The sequence below is a fragment of the Trypanosoma cruzi genome, genomic scaffold (genome assembly GCF_000209065.1).
Source record: "Trypanosoma cruzi strain CL Brener 1047053516625 genomic scaffold, whole genome shotgun sequence".
In the NCBI taxonomy this organism is placed as follows: Eukaryota; Euglenozoa; class Kinetoplastea; order Trypanosomatida; family Trypanosomatidae; genus Trypanosoma; species Trypanosoma cruzi.
The window spans coordinates 22,188-38,471 of NW_001849324.1; the positions used below are offsets into that span (position 1 = coordinate 22,188).

At 53.5% G+C, this 16,284-nt stretch overlaps 2 protein-coding genes and 2 pseudogenes across 2 annotated transcripts, besides 5 other annotated features; all 4 read right to left on the reverse strand.

The window, feature by feature from the left end:
• Positions 1–16,284: a sequence feature (areas not merged during assembly with more than two copies in the genome that could not be assigned to a particular haplotype).
• Positions 1,155–3,320, reverse strand: Tc00.1047053510115.10 (annotated as a pseudogene).
• Positions 5,117–5,186: a sequence feature (A-rich).
• On the reverse strand, positions 5,269–8,115 carry Tc00.1047053510115.30 (trans-sialidase, putative; the record flags this gene model as incomplete). The annotated part of the gene is made up of 1 exon (XM_803457.1): positions 5,269–8,115. One exon carries the CDS (start codon positions 8,113–8,115, stop codon positions 5,269–5,271), a length of 2,847 nt encoding a protein of 948 aa, XP_808550.1.
• Positions 8,914–11,256, reverse strand: Tc00.1047053510115.50 (annotated as a pseudogene).
• Positions 14,471–14,501: a sequence feature (AT_rich).
• Positions 14,530–14,592: a sequence feature (A-rich).
• Positions 14,941–14,971: a microsatellite.
• On the reverse strand, positions 15,441–16,284 carry Tc00.1047053510115.70 (trans-sialidase, putative; the record flags this gene model as incomplete). The annotated part of the gene is made up of 1 exon (XM_803458.1): positions 15,441–16,284. A coding segment is annotated over one exon (844 nt), but the record flags the coding sequence as incomplete, so codon positions are not given.

A 16,284-nucleotide genomic window follows, 5' to 3' on the forward strand; every position in this document is an offset into this window, starting at 1 on the left:
GGGCAAAAAAAATGAAGAATAAAAGCCCGCCGCACAACGCACGCAGAGGCACCGCCATCCGCTTCGCACCGTGAAAAAAAAAAAGGCCGCAACAAGAGCGAAGGGTCAAATTCAAATCCACGGCGCTGTGCTTTACTTCTCTCTTCTCCGACAAATTGGAATTACGCCCCACACTCACAGTGAGGCACGGCGCACACCATCCGCTCTCCCTCCGAGTGCACTCATCAGGGCGCCCAGTCACCCTCGTGCCATCGCAATGGGGAGCACAAACAATCGTCGTCGCGGACCATCGGTGCCTCCCGCAGGAAAAAAGAGAAAGAAAAGGAACGAGGGCATGTCAACTGCACAGTCAGCAGAGGAACAGTCAACGGGACACGGAGACACAAAGCGACAGCAGATACGGTAACTACAGAAACAGACCGCAGGGATTTAAGGAAACAAAAAAAAGATGAGGGTCCGGGATAACTCCTAAAAATAAAAGGAAAAATTAATGGAAAAATTGATGCGGCAGGACTTTTATTTCATGGACCGAGCAGCACAAGACGACCAACCGTGTGATCGTGTATATACATATTGCCCGCACCAACAAAAAAAGAAGCGGAATTAAAATAAATAAAAGAGATCGCACTGTTCCACCAGCCCACACAGCATTCTTCACACGTCATTGCGGCATCCGGCCTTTTCTTCCAATCCTCCTTTCGTGCAGTCCGTGGAAGACACAGCCGCAGGGCCGGCACAACGTGTGGGCAACAACAAAAGCAAAAAAAAAGGGGGAACACGTCACTCATGAAAGTGTGCAGCAACCGAAAATTACGAAAAGAAAAAATGACAGTACTTACTACTTCGGCTAAATTAAGTAAAAAAACATTGAAAAGTAAAAACATCAACAAAATAAACGAATAGTAAAACTAACAAAAACAGTGGTATAAAAAAGCGCGGGCAATGCGGCGTGTATTCTCCGTGAGGCGTCGCAGATCCTCACTCCGTGGCTCACAGACTGCCACGACCCAAATACAATCCCAGAGGAAGCAGCGGCACACAAAACACGCACGCACGGTGTTGTTGCCGCCCAAATCACGCAGTGTCAATTTCACTTCGTTGGGAGAGGCGGGGCGGTCGTCGGAACTCACGCCGCTCCACACCCTGCGAGGTGACTATTTGTAGTGGGGATTCGTGTCCAGGGGTGTTGTGCCCATCCATTCCTCTTCTGTGATATCCCCAGCAGCGTGCTCCCTGACGCTGTCAAATACTCGAATCTTCTCGGGCGGTGTCGGAGCCGCTTCTCTCGTCGGAGCGGAGACCCTGCCCTTGAGTGCACGCATCGCAGTGGAATTCAGTGGGCGGCTGTACAGAAAAACGTCCGTCAGCGTCACACGAGATTCGTGCCCACCGCACGCGTCAAAGCGAACCCTCAGTACCTCAGGTGGCCTCTCGCCTGTTAACAGCACCTCTTCCTCCCCCAGCGAATGACCATCAATGTGCACAGAGGTCTTGTTGCCTTGCAGCATGAGTGCCACTTGGTATTCTTTCCTCGGCCCCCAAGTGCTCCTCCGTGTTGTTGTCTTGCCTTCGATCGACGTGTACCACGTTTTATTGTGGCTGTACGACATTCCCACGGTATGATTGGACGCAGTGTCCGCCAACACCGCAGTCAGTGGAGGAGTGCTCTCACTCGGAGTCCCTTCGATGCTCACCGACGCCACAAGTGTGGAGTGGTGTCTCAAGAATACATGACGTACTTCATCACCTCGAGTGTTCACGGGCCATATTGCCCTGGACTCAAGTCGCGTGGATCGAAATCCATATTTGACCTTCTTTGCATTAGCCGTCACCGTTGCATGCAGGCAGAGGTACTCGTCGTTCCACGTGCCATCACTGGCCGCATCGGACAAAACTGCCACAAGCCCCGCCGTGGGTATAGAAAAGTTGGAGAAAAAAATGTCCCTTTGCGCCCAAGTACTGAGGACGGACCTGACCGCACTCAGTTCCTCCGTCAGGCGGGAAAGTGAGATGACACTGCGTTCACTGTTGCCCCTCCATCGTAAAAGATGCAAACTGCCATCCGAGTGCAGCAGGGTTCTGGCGAGCTCCCAATCCGCAGCAGCATCGTCCATGCCAACCGGTCCAACAAAAAACGAGCGGTTGTTGTCCGTCACCCAAAGGTAGAGCGCAGTGGCCTCCTTCTCCACCGAGGCGTACCCTCTCTGAATGTACAGCATGACCTTCCTGCCCTCGATGGTCGCGGTGATGAAGGCATCCACACGCAGGCTTTCCTTCTGAGAGTCTCCCGATCCTGAGTTGACACACACGCCTGGGAGTGTCCCGATGGCCTCCGTCCACGCTGTCCCCATGTCACGCGACTCCTACACCCTCTGGTCGTTCTCGCAGTCAACAATCATGAGAAGTGATCCCTCCCACTCGCTGACGCGGGGTCAAGACATTCCGCAGGGGACATGCCCTCAGAGAGCGCCCAGTTACTGCCGTTGTCCGTCGAGTAAATGATCGTGGAGCAAACGTCTTCTGCTTCATCCTTCGCCATCAGAGGAAACAGGAAGGTGCCATCCTCCACCACAACACCTGAGCCACCAGAAGCAATGAACTCCGTCCGCTCACCCTTCGTGAGAAGCAGAAGGGATCCGCTTCAAGAGTGGTTTGGGGTCGCCGCATTCGATCCACTCACTCCGCTTGCCACCCGTGGGATTCGTGACATCGCCCACAAACAGTTTCAGCTCCAAGCCACCCTCTCTCCAACACCCACCTTCGTAGGACACATCAGTGCCTCCCGCAAAAGGAAACACTCCGTTGCCCTTCGTGATTGTTGTGAGGCGGAGCACAACACCCAAACTCTCCTCTCCCTCCGCTGCACCAGGCACAGTGTGTGCCATCCATGTATCCTTTTATTGACCTCACCAACAACAGTGGACCAATTCCACGCAGAGTCAATGTACCCCGCAACAACATCAGAAGAAAAGGGCTTACTTAATTGACCACCTTGATATTCGGCATCTGTGTGACCCTCGGCGAAAGCAGCAATTACTCCACCAGCACTGGCAAGGGAGGGTGAAGCAAATGAATCCCTCGTCGTAACTGGAACAATCCCATCCTTCGGCTGCACCAGCGTCGTCCGCGGAACAAATAGATCGGCTCCCTGCAGTAACTCAACATTTATTGAACCACTCATCGCATCATCAACAGGATCCCCCTTCGGCTCGGTGACAGGCGTGGGCCTTCTTCCGGGTGGTGCCGGAGTCACTTTTATGTTCCGAACAAAGGCAAACTCAGGCCTCGTCACGGACGTGTTGGTCGCCGTGTTGGATGCGGGACTCTGATCGACGGTGTTGGGTCCGCCAGCCGCCGCAGACTGTCGCCAATCCTCGTTCTGACGTGACGGCTCAGCATTCACTTGCGGCGCAGTTGTCTCGCCAGATTTTGTGTCATCCTTCCCTTCACGGGGTGGCGGCAACTGACAGATCCCCGTACGGTCAGCATCGCCGCTCCGTGCAGGCGGATGGATGGTTCCATCGGGGAAAAATTGACGCCACCACAATTCATAAGGGCCGGCGTATTTATGCGTCGTCACATTCATCGTGAAGGCAACGGTGGCCCCTTCCTCCCTCGTTGCACAGCTGGCAGCACAGTTGCCACATGTGTGCACCGCATTGGCCACACGGCACACAGCAGCCAGCTCACCATCTCTGCAATGCATGCGCACAACAAAGCCACTGAAAGTATAATTCTCACACTCAGCCTCGGCACTGGCAGCAGAACACTTCTTCCACGCCCACACACACACACGCGATAGATCAGGCTGCCGTCACTCGGAGCACACGACACATCCATCGGCACAACCACCGCATCCGCATCACCAGATACATCTCCACGACTCCCAGCAGCAGCACACACACGGAGCAAGCACCCACCACAACAGCCACACGCGCAAGTGCACCCTCATCCATCCATGACGCGGCAACAAAATTTCCTGCCATCCCACCCTCAATGGGACACGGAGCCCAACTCAACGCAGCCACACGCGGTGCATCACACCCACAGGAAATTAGACTCGGGGTGCGCTCCCTCTCTCTCCCCCTCCTCATGGCCACGGAAGAAGACAACAGCCGCCACACGCAACTGCCAGCATGCACCACAAAAGGTGCATTCAAATCCACTGCAATGTGCATCTTGTGTGTGTGTGGTTGTGTGTGCCTGCAGAAACACAAAGCAAAGAAGAAAAAGAGGGAGCAGAGTATGTGAAGGGACGCACAAAAATGTACAGCGGAGATGCATAACGGAAACAACAACAAGAAGACCGCTCAAACTCATCACTGCACTGCAGCCCAAGCAGCGGCAATTCACACAATATTTATTGAAAACAAAAAAACGTCCCCCTTCGTCTTATGTAAACCCCATCGCACAAAATAATTATAAATAAAAAGAAATCGTCCATTACTGTTCCACACAAATTAAAATAAGAAAAAAATCGCCTGGCTGCCGTGTGGCCACACCAAACTGTCTGTATGTATTTTGCCCACAAAAGAAAATTAAAAAGATGGCTGCGTGTGCTTCAACCGTCCGACCCTCCGTGTGTCCGCACATCGTTTATATTTCATGGGGTCATCTGCGTGTTGCTGCTCCCCTCAGCCCTCTCATCGGTGCGTGAGTGCGGCCCGCAGAGCACAGTCACTCGTGTGTGTGGGACTGAGAGAAGCACGCAGACATGACGGGAGTCGCGTCACTCCATCGGGAGAGTGAGCGCAGCAAAAAAAAAAAGAAAAAAAAACACGGCGGCAGGGTGTGGCTGTGTGTGTGCAGCGCTGCGGGTGTCTGCCCGCCCCGGCCGCAAAGAAAACAAAAAAAGAGGGAAGAAATGTGTGCTCCGCCCCACAGGCCCTCGTCGCACGCCCACACGTCACGGCTCCCTCAGCGCGCCGTTCGTCGCGGCCCCTCCTCATGCGTGCAGCAGGCGAGGCGCACAGGGCCGTCGTCATGAGCGTGCCGGTGGTGTGCGAGTGGAGCAGTTGGGCGGGAAACACACGGCACCCCTCGCAGGAAGAGTGCAGCAACAAACAATTAAAGAGGGAAGAGTAGAAAAGAAAAAAACGTCCATAGTGATTGCCCCAAAAAAGCAAAAAAAAAAAAAGAAATGGGGATATAAAACACACAAAAAACAGGGAAAAAGGTAAATAAAAGTTATTTGAAGTAATAAATTTATTACCGTGTGTGTCGGTGCAGGGGAGGCCGCAAGTGTCCCACGCGGCAGCCAGTCACGCCTCACAGAGCCGCAAACACCCACAGTCCCAACATAAGAAGCAGCGATGGCAGCAGTCCGCTCCCACGCACAGTGCCGGCATCGCTGTTATTCCCCTGCGACACATTTCCGAGACTGCTGCTGAGTGCCGTGGCATTTACTCCCCTGTCCCGTGCATGTACTCCTTCCTCCTGCCCATCAGTTCCTCCCGCGGCCTCCTCATTCGCACCGGAGCTCGCGCCCACCTCAGTTGTAGCTGCGGGGCCAACTTGAGCCACTTTCGTAGCGGTAGGAGCGTTTGCATCTGCTGTGTCGGGGGTATCCACAGGAGTTTGGGGTGCTTTGTCTCCCTGCACAGCACCTCCAGCTTCTGCTCCCACCCTTGGATCACCATCGGATGGAGAAGCGACATCCACATTTTTTTTTCCACCGGAGGATATTCCTAAAGGCAGCTGAATTACGGATTGCTCTTTTTCTGAATTCGTTATAGTGGACGGTGTTGATGGGGACGTGCTGCCACCGACCGCACCCTCATTTTCATTCAACAATTTATGCCCCGACGGCGATTTCCCGCCAGAAGACGACTGCGACTGGGTTCCCTGGGCATTGTCAGGCACCACAGGTGGAATGAGGACTTTATTCGGGTTGAAGGCGCCAATCTCCGCAGTACTCAACGGGCGGTTGTACAGCAGGACGTTCGTCACAGTCACTGACAAGCCTTCTTCGCTCCCTGCGTCGCCTGCATTGCGTTCGCCCCCTCCAATGTAGAAGTGGGAGATCTCGTTCGATTCCGTGACTTTCAATTCACAGGGCACATCCCCACCCACAGGCTGACCATCGACGTACGCGGAGCCCTGAGTGCCGTTCCGTAGCAAAATCACCACGTGGTGTGCTGTATCCTTCTCCCAAGCACTGCTGTGCTCCTTGATCGGCCCGTCACTACACAGTAATATCCACTTCTTTTCTTTGTCGTATGACAGTCCAAAAAGTACGGGATTATTATCGTCAACTTTCTTCGCGTCCATCAAGGTAATGGGAGAACCCTCCTTTGGCTCACCGTCGATGGACACCGTTGCCACAAGAGTGAAGTTGTAGTTCGCAAAGTGGTACAGCTGATTCTCCCCCTGACTGCCAACAGGCCACTCCGCCCACGCTCCCGTGAAATTCACACCATCGGAAGTTTTTGTTGTCCTCGCAGCCCCTGCATCCTCGGTTGCCCCATCTTTATTCTTTACTTTGGCGTTCACCCCGAGGTACTCGTCCCTCCATGTGCTACCAGAGAAGTTGCCGGACAAAAAGCCAACCAGCCCATCCGTGATCTTAACATCGCTGCAGGCACTGTCAGTTGAGGGAGCCTGCACAGCGCTCTCAGAAGGGCACAGCTTGGAGACACGGTCGTCCACTTCCTTCCACGTCGCCAGCACATCCTTCACACGCTGCAGCTGCGCAGTCAGAAGCACAGAGACCATACCGGGTGATGGTTTTCCTTCATCGCTCTTCTCCTTCTCGTACAGTGCAATCAACTCCTCCTTCTTGTTAGTTTCACTTTCACCACTTCTGTACAACAGGGAGCTGGCGGCAGCGTCATCATCGGACACCGGCCCAATATCAACAATGTGCGTATTGTCCGTCAGCCAAAGATGGAGTTTTCCTTTTCTATTGTCCGTTTCTTTTTTACTGTCCTCCTTGGGATACACCGGCAGAGTAACGAGCATCACATTTCTATTATCAACAACACCGTCAATCCTCGCTGTGATGAACCCGCTTCTAACGCCCCTCTCATGTAGCTTATGTTTGTTGCCCCACACGCGCGAGAGTGTCCCGAGTGCCTCCGTCCACGATTCCCCCTTGTCAGCGGACTCGTACACCCTGCGGCGGCCATCACACGCAGTCATCATCATGAGTTTTCCCTTTTCCCGCTCCACGACGGAGGGATCACTGCAGCCACCGTCAGACATCCCCTTCGACAGCGTCCAACCCTCATTGGCCGAAAAGTATATAATCAGCGAAACGGTCGTTCCATTCTTTTCATTCGTGCCTTCCACTGGGAACAAAAACGTACCGTCCTCCATCCTAATACCCGATCCACCGCCGCCAATCAGTCCTGACCAAGATTCGTGTTGTTTTTTCAAATCAGTCCAGAGAAAACGGTAAGTATCATTCCAGTTTATTTTTTTGCCCTGTTCTTCACTGACGTTCCCTCTCACCAGCAAGAGTCCCCATTCATGTGCTTTACTCTTCTGAGTGCCAGCGGCAGCTGTACGGCTGTAGTTTCCAGCAAGCATGTAAATCTGACTTGTCGTCACAATTGTTGTTGGCCGGCCCACATGTATGTTCATCACTCTTTGGGAACCGTCCTGTTTCACTGGTTGTGAGGGGCATTGACCTTCTTCCGAAGAAGAGCATTCATCCAGTACTTGTGTCTTCAATTTGCTCTCATCCAACTCCTTTTTTTTCGTTTTATCACTCAATTCCAGGAGCTCCGAGGCAATTCCAGTAAAAATACATCCTTCATCCTTCGTGCACTGCGCCTCGGCAACGGCAAACACATCACCATTCACCTCAACAAGACTGGGAGCATGGAGCGCACCCACTTTTTCTCCTGTTTTAATATCCCTCCAATCAATACAATTTCCCGGTGAAGATTCCTGACCTGAAGCCCCCCTATTATTGGCTGCGGCTCCACCAGTGCCGCAGCACATCATCACGAAGAGAAAGAGCGGAAGCACCGCGGAAGCAAACACACGCCGGGACATGCTGGGCATTTGCGGCTCACTCTCTCTTCCTTCCCTCCTCCTGCCGCTGGATCCGCTCACGCCGCAACGGTTGTGTGTGCGGGGTGCCTTGACTGCAGCAACACGTGAGAGCATATAAATATGTGTGTGCGTGGGCGGTGTGCTGTTGTTCCTTTCAGTGCCTTGCAATTTCACAGTGGCGATTAGCGCTTGGTCGTAACGCTTCTCCTTCGTGTGTGCGAAAAAGCAGGGAGAGAAGGAAGCATGCCAAGCAAAGAGACAAAACAGTGAGGAGCACAACAGTGGGCACAGTCACCCATCCACCGTGATTGGCACCATCATCCCCGCCGCAGCCACTCCCAACAGCAACTCACGCACACAGACACACGGAACAGGAGAAGGAAGAACAGCGCACCGGGAACAAACAGCGACTGTCAACGCAAGGCAGCGTCTACACAACAAACGCACACACCGCCAGCAGCCACACACCAATGGACAAGAACGAGAAAAGACCCACCGCCATCATCGCCTCCAGTTCAGTCCCACGGACAACGGGATACGGCCACAGCCCGCAGCCAACAAACACAGCGCACGCGGAGCAAGCAGTCACCCAAAGAGCCACACACGCAGAAGCGATTCCTCATCCATCAATGGTATACGGCGCCTCAGTCCACGCGGTTACACAGAGTTCGCCATTTCCTCAATAGAAATTGATCTTCGTCCATCCCTTAGAGATGCTTCTGTTCGTGATGGACCTTGGAAAACAACAGAATAAAATAAAAAATGCAGTGATACCGCAATGCCGCCAGCAACAATGATTCGCTCATACCGGGGCAATTCTCCAATTATGCCTCGTATGCACACACAATTAACGTGGTGTATGAAAACACCAAATGTTTTTCACTAAAAACAAAAACTATTTCCCTCCCTAATTTATTTTCCCATTTCTGTGGTTATTCCCCACCTCAGAGAGCCTCGCCCCTTCTGGAGCTTTCCAATGACACTGACACTTGTTACTGGCGCACCTTTTCCGTTCCAAAACACCGCTATTTCACGGCTTTTATCGTCGCTCACACTATTGGAATTATCGACATGACGTCTCCGCCAGTCATCCATCGGCGTGCTGCCTAAGTGTTGTATACATAATATCCCACGACATGTCTCGGAACAATTCCTCCCAACCATTAAAATATGCCGCCAGACACTCAGTGAACGGCCGCACAGTGCTGGCGGTGGTGTGGTGCCCACCCGCCGGAATCATCCGCAGCCCAACCAGCGTCATTGGATTTGACTCCACAAAGAAAAAGCCGTCCACCAGCGGAAGGTTTGTGGCCCACGGTTTGTGCAGCACCCCGTACTTTATTTTACGGATCGTTTTTTCATATTCACTCGGCAGCAAACCCTCATCTCCCTTGGGATGCAATTCAGGGCCAACTACAAAACGCAGGGCTTTGCTTGACGTCCTGTTGGCGGCTCAAACTCCGTGAGTTTCGTCGCCATTGCCTTGACAAAGGCACTCTCCGTGAACGATTTCAAAGCAAACCATCCAAAAAATATGGGCAAAATATTGTCCTTCGACGCCAACATCAGCCTCAAAAGCTATTTTATTCTGCTACACTTGGGAGGCGTTCCAATGTCCGTTCCTCGAGGCAAGCAGACAGCGGTGCATTGAAAAGGATCACACCGCCTGCGTATATTTCCCGAACAACCTTCACAAGCCTGTGGGACGGATCCTCAGAACACCATGGCGACTCACCTCCCCGTGAAAAGTACTCTTTCACAGTTACCTCGTTGATCGATTGCAATGCAAACTCCACCGCTCCACAGCGTCCATTAAACGCCTCCTCATCAAAGACGTGACGTGGAATCGGTCCCAAAAGATACATGTGTTTTTTGACCTCTTTCCAGCATTACGCTTGTTTCTCTTTAGCCCCGCCACGCGTCATCCAGGCGCACACCGCCTTCACATCCACCTCGTCGGGGCAATTCACGATGATTCGCGCGGCTTGCAGTTGCTTCGCCCACTCATCATAGTTGGCTACGTTTGGGGAAGGCACCACAATCATGCCCCATCTATCATAAGGCGCAAAATGTCTCGGTGGCGGCGTTCCCTCCTTTGCCACACCGTAGATAATATACACATTCCTCCCATGCCCCCTCAAACTTCTCAACTCCGAGATGCACATGTCCTCATCGCCGCATCTTGTCACCGTCCTGCTGGTCTTGTCAGACACGTACGCATCTCCTCTCCAAAACAGTGGACTACCACTTGGAGTTTCGTGGCATCGCAGTGCAGCAGCTGGTAGAGGAGGTACGAGCCGGCAGCCATCGACTTCCCGATCCCGGCATCCCAATCAACACACGCCGCCCAGGCTTAAAGTCAGTCCCACCGTGAGGGCTGGACCACGCGGTTACATCGCCCTTGACGATCTGCCACGCTCGCTCCACCTCGCAGTTCACAAAAACGTCCTTAGGAAGATCCTGTATCGTATGCCACGAGTACGGCCATCCCTTCTCCGAGGCAAGCACCATCAACACGGGAGGTGCTGAACCACATTGCTGCACAGCGTCATCCTTTTCGAGGGTGTTGCCAACTTTCCTGTACGACCATGACTGTTCTGGCTTCCCCTCATGCACCCCCATTCCCGTCCCCGTTTTCTTTCGCTCATCGCCGTCCGGAAGTTCCACCGCATGGCTCCGCCTCGCATTGTGCACAGACTCGTACAATCCCTCCAGTTTCTCCGGTGCGCTCGTCGTCGTTGGGTTCCTCGCCTCCTCGGCAGCTGCATCCAAGAAATGTTTGGTGGAGTTATGAACAGCTGCTTTTACGTCCGCAGCAGCCAATGACCACCCCGGTGGATTGTTGACACCCTTATCGCATAGCCTGCGTATATCCTCGTCGAAGACCACTTCACCCTTTACAGCTCGCTTCATACCCAAATAACGACCTGATGCCTGTATCTCGTTCAACGCTCCTTTACCACGGATATACCTCGTGGGGTCCTTGAAAAACTCCTCCAGCATGGCATCCCGGTTGGTGTCCACAATGCCCCTGCCGTCCAGTTCCCTCGTAAGAAAGTCGTTCAGCCTCATTTCGTTGACGCAAACTCTTCCCTTAAACAGTACCTCTTCGATATTAGTGGAAATGGTAAATTTCATTTCTTGCGTTCGTCTTAGCCTTTCCTCTGCCTCCCGCCTCGCTTCTGTCAGTACCTGCGTAAGCACTCCGTTTGGTGTTCTTCTTGCAAGAGGAGTGATCGTATGCTTTTCTTTCATAGTCCCTACGTTGCCCGAGAGAGAGCACACCTTCGTGAAGAGGCCTAGTAATGGCCTCCAGCGCTTGGTGCGCAGTTAAGTTAAGAATTTCTTCAAGAGGCCGCTGGTCTTGTACGTAATCATCCGGCCCCTGAACAAACACCTCCGTCGTCACATTGTAGTCTTTCACCAACGGCCGCCCTGCCGCCAGCATAATTCCGAAGGAAATCACTCAGCCTCATGTTGGTGCTGCTCATGGTCCACTGCGGCCACACTTTACTCCCCGCCACATGTCGAGCTGCAGCGTCGGAACCATCACAAGAGCCGCTGCAAGGTGCCATCACAACACCCGTGCGGTGAAGCATCCCACTCGCACCGCCCAACTGCGGCATGCAGGTGCCGCTGGCTCCAAAGGACAGTCGCGGCTGTTTCGTCCCGCAGTCCCAATGGCGTTGGACGTGGCACTCGCACGGCAGGGCGGTCGGTGCGCCATGCAGCCGCACTGCAACGCCTGTCGGTGAAGCAGTCGAGGCCCACCGCCCCCGCAGCAACACGAGACGTGCAACCGGCAAAAACACCGCCACACTACCGCCCTTTTTTATTTTGTTTTATTTACTTTGTCTGTCCGTTTGCCCCATCACCGACACCAAAAATAGGTGCACACCTTCACAAAAGGGAAGAAACAAAGAGAAAAGGAGGCACGATCCCACCGTCACGCCGCGGGTCAACACTCTCGTCCACCCACCACCATTGCCGTACAGGGGACCGCAGTCAAATCGCAGAGTCAGCACCACAATGTGCACCACACCATCGTGCAGTGAACAATGGGCGAGACGCAGCCACGCATCGCCCCGCTCCATTTTCCCACCACTCAAGTGTTGCGTGCCCGCACAAAATAGCAAACAGAATCAGAGTGCACACAAACCCAATCAACACCTTCACTCGCTGAAGCACATTATTCGCATGGAGTGACAACATTTGGGGACACACCAGCAGTAGCTGGCTGCATGGAATTTCCCTGCCAACCCCGCAAAGAGACACAACAACTCTGCGGAGTAAAGGTGGCAGCCCCTCGGTGATGCCCGCAGTCCACATGGCAGGAAGAATCCCACGCACGCATAGTTCCGGACTCCTCGCTGTTTGAGTGCCCAACAGAACATGTGAAAAAATACCTGCGCGCAAGATGGAATTAAATGCGTAAAAAGTCGGCCTGCTTTCTCCGATGGCGTTGGCGAGCAGTCCCACACAATCCAATCAAAGTGACACGCCGGACAGAATGGCGTCCGTCAATCAATAAAAAAATGCGACACTGAAAAGGAGCAGAGAAGAGTTGGCGCATGCGATTGCCAGTGACAACTGTGAGCAACCCGCCAGCACCAACTGAGGTGCCGAGGAGCACGCTTGTGTAGAACTGGCCGTCAGGCAGAGAGGGCAAATTAAAAAAAGGGGGAAAAACCCTCTCGTTCAATGTCTCCTGACCGCGACACCAGAATCAAAATACCATGGACGATAAGAGCGGCAACGCCTTCTCCAAAACATCGTGTCAAAAAGCCGCAGGACCTCAGGAGGGGAAGAAGGCAGCGGCAGCAGCCACAGCGGGGGAGGCAACAAAACGGCTGGCAGGCACCCTCACGTCGACGCGCACACCGCATCCGAGTGGGCCGGGGGCGCAGACCGAACCGCCCGGAAACACACGCATCAAATCCGCAAAACAAAGTCGCAGTGAATCGACAGGAACTCCCCGCCCAAAACAAATTTATAAAGTAGCGTTTTTCAGGGGGGATTCCGCCTTTCCGACGACGGCACGGACGCCTTGCAGGAATTTCTTGCAAATCTCCCTTCGCAGGTCCGCATGAAAACGCAGCGGAATAAAAAGTAAGCGCAACGACGCAAAAAAAAAATAATCCTCCTAACCGACCAGGTGGCAGGCCGCCCTCGCGCAAGTGGACAAAACACAACTTCACTCCGGTCCTGTCGTGGTGGTCGTCTCGCAACATTTTTTTCCTTCTCGTCGCAGTGCACATCCCCTCCCACAAACCATTTGTTCGGGCCATGTTCCTGCGGCCAAACATCGCGCTGCTGGATCCCGCGGCACAGTCCTCGGCACAGAAGTGAGGGAGGAAGAGGGACCGCAGAAGGTGCGAGCAAATCCGAATTCGGTGGCGGTCGCTGCAGTGAAGATTGACGTCCCACGCGGTGTCCCTTTTCTGGGTCCGGTACTCACCGTGCCATGCTCTCAGCGTGCGGTGCGCCGGCCGCTCCAAACATCCACACGTGCTTGCGTCTCACCGTCGCTCCCAGCCCCGTTCGTTGGCTGCATCAGGGATGCCGCCATCCAGAGACGGGCATAAGGACGTTGCATCCAACAAAACCTTCAGAGGCACCCGCTGGGCCAACGACGACCATCACTGCGGGATGTGTGGCCCCTCCGCCGCTCACCTCAAATCGCACTTCTACGCCTCCTCGAGCAGCAGCAGCAGCAGCATAAATACACCGGTCCACTAGTGGCCCTCACCAGCCATTGCAGGAAGACCACTGTGCCCCAGTGCCATGAAACCCATATTGCATTGACGGGCCACTTCGTAAAATCCTGTCGCATCCTCCCCATTACGCGGAAACACATCCGTCGTGCATGTGTCCACCGCAGCCAAATGAATCCGGTGCAAACACCCTCCAAATCAAATTCCCCTTTCCTCAAGCCATTCCTTCATTCCATGCGCCCTGACCCTCATCCGCACGTGCCCACTCACACAAGCCGCAAAAGAATGGTGGTGGCCGCCCAACGCTCCGGAAACACATGCCCAGCACGCACGCGCATAACAAATGACATGCGCAAACGCACGGCACAACGGCGGAGAAGCGCACACCGAAGGGATGCGGCCCTCCACAGCAGTCGCAGCCCATCGCGCGCATCACACCCGCAGGAAGAGTGACTCGCGGTGTGCGCTCCCTCTCCCCTCCTCCCCTTCATGCCCACTAAAGGAAGCAGCAGCCACCCGCAACCGCCAGCACACGCCACAAAAGAAGCATCCAAATCCACTGCAATGCGCATCTTGTGCGTGCATGTGGTTGTGTGTGCCTGCAGACACACGAGGCAAAGAAGTAAAAACAGGAGCAGAGCATGTGAGGGGACGCACAAACAAAAATGTACAGCAGAAGTGCATGGCAGAAATAAACAGAAAAAAGACTGCCCAAACTTATGATACTGCACTGCAGACCAAAGCAGCGGCAATTCATAAAAAAATTATTAAATTTTAAAAAAAAATCATCTTCATTCCACACCTCACGCTCTGGAAAGAAAAAAGAAAACAAGAAAAGATAAAAAAAGAAAAATAAAAAAGATAATAAAAAAAAAAATTGAAAAAAGTCGTCCTCTATTACGGCTACACACAAATAAGAAGAAAAGAAAAGAAAAACCCATCACACAAAAATTCACTGGTTACTGTGTGCGCCCACCAAACTGTTTGTATATTTTGCCCGCACATTAAAAATTAGATATTTAAATGTCTTTCAACCGTCCGACCCTCCGTGTGTCCGCACATCGTTTATATTTCATGGGTCATCGGCGTGTTGCTGCTGCCCTCAGCCCTCTCATCGGCGCGTGAGTGCGGCCCGCAGAGCACAGTCACTCGTGTGTGGGGGGACTGAGAGAAGCACGCAGACATGACGGGAGTCGCGTCACTCCATCGGGAGATTGAGCGCAGCAAAAAAAAAAAGAAAAAAAAAAAAAGAAAAACACGGCGGCAGGGTGTGGCTGTGTGTGTGTGGCGCTGCGGGTGTCTGCCAGCCCTGGCCGCAAAGAAAACAAAACAAGAGGGAAGAAATGTGTGCGCCGCCCCACAGGCCCTCGTCGCACGCCCACACGTCACGGCTCCCTCAGCGCGCCGTTCGTCGCGGCCCCGCCTCATGCGTGCAGCAGGCGAGGCGCACAGGGCCGTCGTCATGAGCGTGTCGGTGGGTGTGCGAGTGGAGCAGTTGGGCGGAAACACACGGCACCCCTCGCAGGAAGAGTGCGGAAGAAACAATTAAAGAGGGAAGAGTAGAAAAGAAAAAACGTCCACAGTGGTTGCCCTAAATCATCAAGCAAAAGAAAAGAAAAGTAATTTAAAAAACAAATTATTCTTCACAAAGTAAAATTTATTCCTAGCGGTGTGTGTGTCCTGCAGAGGAAAGCGCAAGTGCTCCACACTGAAGCCGCACGCTCCTCACGCAGCCGCAAAGCCCCACAGCCCAAGCAGAAGAAGCAGCTGCAGCAGTCCGCTCCCAGCAGGCGCATTGGCTCGCACACCCTCAATCCGAGGGATATGCCTCCTTTCCGTTCCATCCTCCACTTGGGTTTCCGGACCTCTTGTCGAAACGGGTGCCCTTCCCTTGATTGCACGCATCTCAGTGGGATTCAGTGGGTGGTTGTACAGAAAGACGTTCGTCACCGTCACATTGCTGTCGCTGTCTCCCTCATCACCCCCAAAGTAGAAATGAGTGATTTCAGCCCCACGCGTCTCAAGTGTTGGTATCGCTTCCGAGCTCCCCACAAGCTCACCATCCACGTACACGGAGCCCTTGTTGCCGCCCTGAATTACGAGCGCCACCTCGTATTCTCTCCCAGGCTCCCAAGTGTTTATCTGTGCTGTTGTTGTCCCATCAAACACCGTCTCCCACGTTTTATCCATGCCGTACGACAGCCCAATAATCTTCTTGCCGGGACCGTCCCCCAGACTTGCACCCAGCAAAGGAGTGATTTCCTTCGGAACCTGGTGGATGACCACCGTCGCCACAAGAGTGAAATCGTGGTTCACAAAGCCGTAGTGACTATTATCCTCCCGGCTGTTCACGGGCCATGTTGCCATGGACCCAGGCCCCGTGAATTTAAAACCATTGTGGACCTTCGCTGCCTTCGTCACGCTTGCATTCACGCAGCGGTAATCGTCGACCCACGTGCCATCACTGGCCGTGTTGGACAAAACCGCCACCAGACCCGCCGTGGGTGTGGACGACTTGGAAAATGAGGCGTCCAGTGCGCCCAAGTACTGAGGACGGACCTGATCGTAT